We start from the raw sequence: 9,903 nt of genomic DNA on the forward strand, positions 1-9,903 counted from the left end.
CATTCACTAATGTGACCAGACTGGAAAAGCATTGGCACTTTTCTAGTCTCACTTACCTCTCAAAGCAGTTTATGCTACTAATCACACATTCATACAGTGCTGTATTCTCCACTGCTCATCCACAACCGGCTTAGAATCACCACTCATCCAAACATACATCTATACACTGGCTGGAATCAAACCAGGGACCTTTTTGCTATGAGGTGATAGTTTATTGTGTGAGCCTATGCACAGTCAAAACTTACACCTTCAGCACACCAAACTCAATATTACCAAACAGCACATTTGCCAAGGTGCTGAAGAGGAAGAGATTTCCTTTCAGTTTTCAAACAGATCTACATGTAAATTGTTTTTTGGAAATCTTATCAATGATGTGAAAAGATGCCTTTTCACCTTTTACTTTTTAACCAAATTAGTTTTTGCTGGGCGGTGCAAACACATGCACACAAAAACATATTAACAACCTGACATAAAGTTTAATCCTCTGTACATGAGCGTATCCGTTTCACATTTGTTTTCTGACACATCTGCTATCCAGGAGTCTTGTGTTTGACTTCTATCTGATAGGCCTTAAGGACTTTAATTGTGCTAATTGCTTATCTAAGCAACAACAATGAGCTTACTGCCAAAGATGTGCAATTCCTCCTCCACCTACAGCACTGCCAAGCCTGGCATCAGATAGGAGAGGAAGATAGAGGGTGAACCGAAAACATGCAGCTCGCCTTACTGCTTGTGTATCTAACAAGAAAAAGTACAAGCCCTCACTGGGGAACAAAAGAGCCGGCATCAGATTTCGGCTATCACACAATTTGATTTAATTAACAAGCTACATCAAGAGCCAAAAAAAAACCCAGGAAGAGAAGAAGAAGAAAAAGGGGAGGTGGTGGAGGGAAAGAAAACTTGACTTGGCTGACGAATGACCTAATTGGTTACATTATCGACTCATTATCAAAGGCTAATTAGGGAGCTACTAAACAGCATCAATTATTTTTAAAAAATGCAAACGACTCAGTAACCCACACTACCAACTCTTCATACACCCCACCAACCTCCACCACCACCACCACCACCAATTCCTCCTCCCCCTCAATTTAACCCGACACAAGTGTTTCATTTTAACAAAAGGTTTCTTCTTTTGGGGAAAAAAGGCTTGGAGGGCCTCTATTGTTAGCTGGGAAACAATGGGACAAGAGGGGACGGGGGTCTGATGATAGAGGGGGTGTATCATGCTGAGCATTTCTAGAAGAGGTGAGCATGTTATCTGTGTGCATGTGTGTGCTCTTTACCAAGTCGACGGTGCGTTATTGAGTTCTATGGGCGAGTTTGGTAGTTAAAAAGAGTTTGGCGAAGGTGGGGGTTGCCCTCATTAACCTCCTCCACCTCGACTCGATCAGCAAACCAGCGGGTTAAAGCAACAACACAACCTAATTAGACAGAAGGACAGAGCGAGGGGTGAAATGTCAACGTCCTCCTTCTCTCTCTCTTCTCTCTTTCGCTCTTTGTGCACAATGAGGTGCTGCTCTCTTGGTCGCTGAGGCAAAAAAGTGCTTGAAAAAGGTTGTTGTGACTGAGCCTGAACTTTGTTACAGATCCAGCATGACAAGGACTTGCAATTATCTGTTAAATTTGGTGAGAATTCCCATAATGGGCCACCACAAAGGGATCCGCAGATGCTTAGTAATTCGGTCTCTGAAATTTGTTTGTAAAAGAAAAAGAAAAAAGGAGAGTAAAATAGGGCAGTCAAATGATGTTCAAGAGCTCAGAAAGATGTCACCTGTCCATAGAAACAGCTCTCTCACATACATCACTTTTATATTTACATATATATGTTAGAGATGCATTTATCTCCATGCGTAGATTTTTTACATTTACTTTTCTCAAACAAGAAGTGAGTGACCTGGCTCCACAACCATACCCATGAAATCTCACCCAGTCCCGAGAGCCAGTGGACACAGACACAACGGTGCCGGATAAAAATCACACCAGCTTCACACAATCTGGCTTCAAGGTCACGTTCTGTTAGCTGCTGTGATCCAAATCCTCTCTGTGAGGGAAATCGCTTTTTTTTTTTAAAGAAAAAAGAAAAAGAAAAAGCCTCATTTTACCAGTTAGTAATACACTAATCACAATTTCGTGATTTAACTAGATCTTCTTGTCTGTTTAGGGGCAACATTACTCAAAAAGGTGTGTGGACTTTTACCTGAGATGAAGCTTATTTAGGAAGGCTTCTCTATCACTGTCAGAGCCACATTGTTTATTGTGTCCCATATCTTTTCAAATACATGACAAATTATAGTCGCTAAAAATGGGAGCTATAATCTTGATGTTTTTAAGAAAATATGGCAGACAAAGAAGAATTTAGAGCAATGACAGAGGTATGCTTTACAATCATGTTTTGCAATCACATTAGTGCTTCTGACTAAAGATACAAGTTATCAAGTCTGCATCGAATCATTTTTAAAAAAAAAAGATGACAGAAGAAGATTGTGAAAGTACATGAAGCTTCATGGAAAATATGGCAGAGGCTTTCTGGACTGATTTTCTTGACCTCTACTTTGCTGACAGTACAGGCCGCCTTCCGCTCGGGCTGATTTGTCCTGTAACTGACTCCACCCATCGAAGCTAGTTCATACCCTTCACTGAAATGTATTATGATTACAGCTTTCTCTCCCCTCTCACTCATCTGGACACAGTTTCATCTCCCCCTTCCATCATTTTTGTGTTACATTTATCATTTAGTTTTCCATCTACACCACAGCCTCCTCCCCTCCCCTCTCTGCCCCCCTCTTTCCTTTGCACTCTTTCAAGGTTCACAGGCTCGACTCCACCTTTTCAATTCGGCTTCCCAGCAGCACTACTTAGTGGGGAGGGAATTGGAACCAGTGCTATCAGTGTGATTGAGGGACCAAGAGGAGTGTGTGTATGTGTGTAAGAGGGTCTGTATTAATGTCTGGGGTGTTGGTGAAGCATGGAGCAAAAGGGGCCCCATGAAAAAGGGGGTCAAACACATAGGAGCATTTCAGCGTGGAGTGGAAGAAAGAACGAGTTAGAGCAAAGATGAGAGGAGAGGAAAAGGCTGAGCTGAGGCCGTGGAGGTTGTGAAAAGATAGAGGCCCATACTGAGATCACACCTGCTCTCTGACACGCAACACACACACACTTGTATGGGTTACAAGTCATGTGCAAATGAAAGTAACAAGGGTGCAACAGTGAATGAGCAATTATAATAGGTTTTATACCAGTGGAAGAGCTGCAGAGAAGCTCCCTATAGCGCATGAGTCAACATCTAACCCTCAGGAGTCCATCTAGAGCAGATACACCAAACATGTTTTATTTCACTAACATAATCTAGAGTAAACATGTTAAGAAGACCTGATGAAAAGGTTCATGTACACAGATTCCAGATTTTTTTAAGAGAAAAAAGGCATAAAGGTAAGCTTAAACAAACTACTTAACAGTTATCAGAGCTCACAACTTTTTTACTGTAATATTATAAGTGATAACACTTTCTTCAACAGACAAAAAAGAAAAGATTCAGAGTTTTCATCGTTCAAACCTGACTGCTGAAAATGAATACATTATAAAAGGTGCCCAAGAAAGACAAGACTTAGTATAAAGTATAACAATAGTCTACAGACATGTGTCATACTTAATGTCATAAAGCAGGTATTTCGAAACAAATACAGGTATTGATGAATGAAGAAAAATGGCGGTAAGCATGTTACACGTCATGACAGATTCAGTCCATGCAGTGGTCATTTGGACTAAAATTGCAAGAAAGGGATCTTTTAAACATGTGTGGTACATGCTATGCCATTCTATTTTCACTGGCATATTTTAAATATCATTTAATTTAAAAGCCAATGGCATATAAATTTGAAATTTATACTCTAGCTCAAAGGTTTCTAAATTTCAGAGATATTATATGTGTACCGTAGTTTGTTAATCCCTGTTAGCCAGAAGCTTGTGGTTCAGATTCTGCTAAACACTCAATTTCACACAGTTCTTTCTACTTTTGGTTCTGCATGATGTCAGACAGGAGGGATATCCTTATATGGTCGTCTCAGATGCACAGCTTTGACTGTAAGCAACCCACTTGTTGGGTAAATAGTCTGTTTGTGAGCAGCATTCACTTTAAAGTAAGTTGGCTTGACAGGAAGATGGTCTCAAAAGAGCTATATAACTGATCAGCAGCACCAAATCCCATAAATACGGATGATTTTAAACCTTGAATCATTGGCTATTTTCATTAGTTCATTTGTTAAATTAGTTGATAATTAATGTCCATGGAATTATATATTTTATTTAAGAAAAAAAAGGCTTCCTTGTGGATTCTGTTTTGATGTCAACAACCCTTTTTGTGACTCTTTTCCCCCTCAAGAAAGCACATAAAAGGAAATTTTCTTTCTACTCACCATGAATAAATCTCTGGCTTCTAAATCTACAGCGAGGAGGAAGGCCTTCTCGAAACACTGGTGCCTGCAGAGAAAAAAGGAGACAGTGAAAAAGAAAGACAACACCCTGAACATGAAAGCAAAACAATCATCAATCTAAAAATACATGCTTTGAATGAAAATGCATAGTTAAATAAGTCTAAGGTACATTTACGAGCTTGCTTTGGTCTGCATGTAGACACACGCCTCAATACAGACATGCACATGCACCTCTGCATTCAACACTGTCAATAATTGAACTGAGAATAGCGAGCTCTTTTCCTATTATCCAGAATTAAAGCTGGGAGAGAGAGCTGTATCTCCCAGTACAAAACACCTCAACTTTCCCCGGCTACAGCCGACATGAAACAAACAAACACAAGCGGAGAGAGGAGGTGCGGGAAGGAGGGGGGGCGGGGGGCGCCTTCCTTCATTTGATGTTGATGGAGAGAAAAAGAATGCAGGTAGGTGATAAGAGAGGAGAGGACGAGGGATGCCAAACAACGCTCCAGCTCGGCTACAGAGGAGGAAAAAGAAAGACAGGGAGAGGGAGCGGGGGGTAATTGCAGGATGGAGAGCAGTGAGCAGCAGTGTGTGGGAACAACAGGGTCTATTTCAGTCAAACAGGCGTTTCAAAAGGCTCTCATGGCAGAAGGGAAAATGAAACAACAGTCTAAACAGGTGCATGCGTGCTGCTTTGCCTTATGAATGACTCAAAGCTGCATCAGTATGTGTGTGCAATGAAATTCAAAAGCTATTTCTGTTTTAGAATTTTTAATAGCAATAAAGAGAAGGAAATAAGCAGTGTTAAATTGTTTCTGAAAGAGGTTTTTGGATATTATTTCTTATTCTGATTCTCCACCCTGTGCTGATAAACTGCACTAAATGTTCCAGTAATCCCTTGAAAATAGTCTGTGCATGTATTTGTCTGTGCAAAGTCTTCAGAGATCTGGAACCTGATTGAGGAATGTACTCTTAATGCTTTTACTTTTTAGATGTCTACATTTTTTTTTTATTTCAGGAGAGCTATACAAAACACAGTCCTTGACCCCTTGAGGACATGCACAAAGTAAATTTCTCCCTCAGCCCATTTAATTAAGACCACAGCAACAGCACAGAGTGAGTGGTGTTACCTGAGGAGGTGGTGAAAAAAGCGCCGGGCGTACTTGCTGATTGGCTCCCTGTACTCCAGTATTACTGTATCAGAGAGAGGCACAGGTGGGGCATAAAACACACCCAGAGCTGCTTCTAGCTGGGCTACAGACAGATCAGAAACACACACAAAATTAGGAAATGCATGTGATGTTTGCATGGAAATTAGCTAAGAATGTTTAAGGATGTGTGTTTGTAAAGCTAACAATGTAAAATTTGTTGCTCTTCTGCACAAAAATGAGATTTTTATACTTTTTTATTTTATAAGAGACAGTGCCAAATCAAAGGCTCATTGACTAAAAGCCAACTAAAAGCAAAAGTTAACAACTAAATGAAAGGAAACTAAGATTTGAAAGAAAAACATCCAAAATATATCAAATATATCAAATATATCTAAGCATTCATAAGGTTTAGTCCATGGAGGTGCTAAATACAGCAAAATGTAGACGAAATGAAAGGTAAAAAAAAAAAAAAATCTTCAAGCACTGAAAGTCGACAGGTTAGGTTAGACTCATGAAATTTGAAAAGCAGCGATTTCGATTTGATAAGCATCACCAGGAAATGTAAAACCAATCAAAGCCACCTTCTCTCTCTGGGTTCAGCTCCATCCTCAGCAGGTGGTTAGTGACTGAGCTCAGGCCTCGGTACATCTCATCCCCCATGGTGCTCCAGTCCATGGCCTCTAGTATGCCCAGTGCCTCTCTGACTTGACCACAACGTAGCCTCTGCTGCAGCAGCTCCCCTGGACCCATCTGTCCCCCCGTGAGAGCTCCTGTCATATTGAGGAAAGGTTTGTAAGAAATAATAATAATGTGGTTAAGAAAAGATGAAGAAAAGATTTTTATGAAATAATCCAGTTTTGATCTAGATGGGCATTGAATTAAGGGAAAACCCAGCAGACACAATAGGTTTCACATACATGGTTTGAGCCTAGTCCCATACTAAAACAAAAATTCAGACAAAACTACCACTGAAAAAAAGATTTAAACTCTAGGGCAAAGATTTATGCATATCTGGGAAACTGAGGTTTAATCAGGTGCTGCTACATAGCACACAATTGATTCTCCAAGTCTCTCGGAGAATCAATTGGAAAGGAAGATGTTTTTTTCAAAAGATTTTCCTCATTTGGCGTTATGGTGATGGTGTCTAACAAAATGGTACAAAATGTCCTGTAGGTCATTGTGAAGACCTCACTAAATGATTCACATCATTTTCAGCAACTCCTTTATGCCCTAATGGATCCTGGGAAACAGAAGATAGATGTGTTTTATTGCATTCATTCAGAACAACTTTTAAGGATCTGCATTAAGAAACCAACAAAAATAGGAATAATTTATTCAGTATTTCTATCTTTTGCTTCATTTTTATACCTTTTTGTTTAGTTTCTATATTTATATTTTTATATTTTTTCTAAGATTTTGATGATAGAGCAGTATGTGATTATTGATCTTTTCCTTTCCATCTATATACCCTTAACAGTTTATCCAATTTAGGGTAGCGCGGGTGCTGGAGGCCTATCCCAGCTCATGAATACCAGTCCACCACAGTATTGAATGATACAGTATATTTTCATCTTTCTGTGCTACAAAGAGGGAAAATTCTCTTTAAGCTTTAACAGTTGGTGTGATAATGATTCTGTGACCGTGCAGAATAACCTGGAGGAGTTACTTAAGTTAAGTGAGTGTCCAGTGGATCAGTTCTGACTCTGAGGCAGCACTAGATTTGTTAGACCAGCATCGACTCGTCAATCAATTAGAGAGGAAGTGTGTTCAAGCCTTCATGTGTACTTTGTGTCCATCAGTTTCTGTGTGCAAATGCAAAATAAAAGCAAGCTTCTCATCCTTTAACACTGAGCAGAGTGCATGTTAGCATATGTTTAAATAATTTGCCTACATGTTATTGAAATATTTAGCTCTTTAACAGAATGGAAACCTTTTCAGGGTGTAACCAGCCTCTTATGGGGTGTGTCTGTGTGCTACTGCAAACGATATTGTAACATAGAGTGACCTTTACCCTAAGATCATTTGAGGACTGCTCTGATGGACTGTACCTTCTGATCAGTGATGACTGACTGTGCTTTTGTTTGTGCAGACAAGGAACATGTTGAATAATGGAAGAATGGCATTTTGTACCCTTAACCGCAGCAGAGGTGTCTCACTCTGTTTCTTAAAGTTCAAAGCACATATACAGGTGAAGGTGTTGAATGCCAGGGGTAATTATGCTCTATTGTCACTTAATCACGAAGGTACATAATGCAGCAGATGGAGGACTCCCTGGCTCATTCTGATTTGCGTGAGACGAGTTGGTACAGGACCATGTTCTGACAGTAATTTCACCTCACTTCTGAACTAGCCTTTTTCACATGCATGCAACATTTAACACTCTGCTGTATATGTATTAAAGTGTATATATTTACCAAAATTTCTGGACATGGCTAGTGGCATAATAGGTGATCACTGACAGCAGTACTGTCAATGGGCCATGCTGCAGGCAGGCAAGAAAAACTCACTACTGATTCTAGTCTAATTAGTATCTGTAGGGCGGGGGGGTGGTATGAGCAATTAAAATGACAAGCTGGCAATTAGCAAACCACCAAATCCCCTAAAGAGTGGGCTAATGTGGCTAATACATCAGCTAAGTTGCTTGTGTGTGATTTTTGGGTACTGTATGTGTTTAACTGCATGTATGAGTCCAGGAGTTGGGCGCTGACATCTGCTCTAAGCTGACGCAGACAATGGATCACACCTGTCCACACTGACTTATTTGACTGTGCACAAACAACACTGAGCAGGACAAGATCAGCACCAGCATGGAGAAACACAGAACGTAGCATAAACATGACTAAAAATATGAAAGACCTTGGTCTAAAACATAAAAAACCAAAACGTGTTAACTTGGAACTATTATGTCACATAAACTCATTAGCTACTGAACTTCACATTAGCACAATAATCTAAATCAGCCAATCATATGGCAGCAAGTCAATTAATTTAGGCATTAGGAAGATTTGAAAAAAAGTTGCCTGGTCTGTTGAGTGTAGATTTCTATTGCAATATTTGGATGGTAGGGTCACACTGGCTTGAGTCAAACATCAGTTTGATGTTGTTGGTGGTGTAAAGGTGTGGGAGGATATTTCCTTGGCAGACTTTGGCTCCTTAGTACCAATCTAGGGGTTTCACCCAGGCACAGTATTAGGCAAATGTGGATTTTATTTTTAGAAGTGAGTATTAAGTAAAGCTACTGGAGTACCTACTCAAGTAAGTACTTCTGGCCACAGATGGCTCCATCCTCATTAATCAATGCTGGGTACTGGCAGTAGGAGTGCACTGGCTTATGAGTGGGCTTGTGTTTCATCTCTGGTTTGGTGTCAGTTGAATATAATAACCACCACACTGTGGAAACACATGCAGAACTGAGGACAATGGGACCCATATAAAACGTCTATGATAGGCTATGCTTCAAGTTTTAATCAGTTTTAAGATCAACTTTTTGTCTCCAAAAACAAGTCAAAGAGCCCATTCTCTCTGGGAAGACAATGATGAAGTAGCTTTTGGTCACACACATGAAACGTGCCACAAATCCTTGAGCAACAAATACAAAAACAAAAGGAAAAAATCTAGCATGTGAAGTAATGTATCTGGTTCCTCTCACACCTCTGCACAGGTGGCTAATAACGGTGTGCAGTGGGTAAATCACTGGAAACGAGTGGGGATTTCTGATGTTGCGATCAAACATGTAATTTTGACAGACCATAAACCCATCTTAGAAATGATGGATAACTCTGCTCACTAATTTTGACAAACAATATATGCCAGGCTAGATGAGTATGAACCCTGCTCGCGCAGCAGATCAACAAACTCACTTCCAAGTCACCTTGATGACCTAGTGAATTCTTTTATTGCCAATGAAAGAAGCATTAGCTTGGGTTCATTCTCCACACACAGTTACATCATTGTCCTTTAATATTTCCCTGTTTTCCCATCTGTACAAAAAAAAAGAAATTGCTATTTTTTCTTGGGTGCTGTGCAGCACATTCCCCAGTCTGCCCCTCCACAGCCTGTACCAGTGCAGGCCCAGCCATGGCCAACGTGTGCCCAGATGAGATAACTCGGTGCAGGCAGGGGGGTGGGGGTGGGAGGGGGCACCAGGGAGAGCTGCCTCCTATGGAAAAGAGAGAACTTGGAGCTTGGCCAAGTCTTTCTTCCTAACCGCCTCACGACTCACTCCTTCTGTCATGTAGCGGGCCTTATGAAACAAGTCAATACAGAGAAGAAGCAAACAAATGAGTTGGAGTGAAAGTCTGTGTCTGTGTGTGTGT

General features: G+C 40.5%; 1 protein-coding gene across 5 annotated transcripts in view; it reads right to left on the reverse strand.

Annotated features, from left to right (window-relative positions):
• Positions 1 to 9,903, reverse strand: part of wdpcp (WD repeat containing planar cell polarity effector) — an 84,922-nt gene that overhangs the window by 20,748 nt on the left and 54,271 nt on the right. For all 5 annotated transcript variants that reach the window (XM_013910989.1, XM_013910988.1, XM_013910990.1 and 2 more), the window contains 3 exons: positions 6,169 to 6,357; positions 5,567 to 5,690; positions 4,416 to 4,479 (listed from right to left, as the gene is read on the reverse strand). In XM_013910989.1, coding sequence (XP_013766443.1) covers positions 4,416 to 4,479; positions 5,567 to 5,690; positions 6,169 to 6,357 — 377 coding nt within the window. The remainder of the gene's footprint in view (positions 1 to 4,415; positions 4,480 to 5,566; positions 5,691 to 6,168; positions 6,358 to 9,903) is intronic.

The sequence above is a fragment of the Pundamilia nyererei genome, unplaced genomic scaffold, assembly GCF_000239375.1.
Source record: "Pundamilia nyererei isolate P.nyererei 1_Seehausen unplaced genomic scaffold, PunNye1.0 scaffold00054, whole genome shotgun sequence".
Lineage (NCBI taxonomy): Eukaryota > Metazoa > Chordata > Actinopteri > Cichliformes > Cichlidae > Pundamilia > Pundamilia nyererei.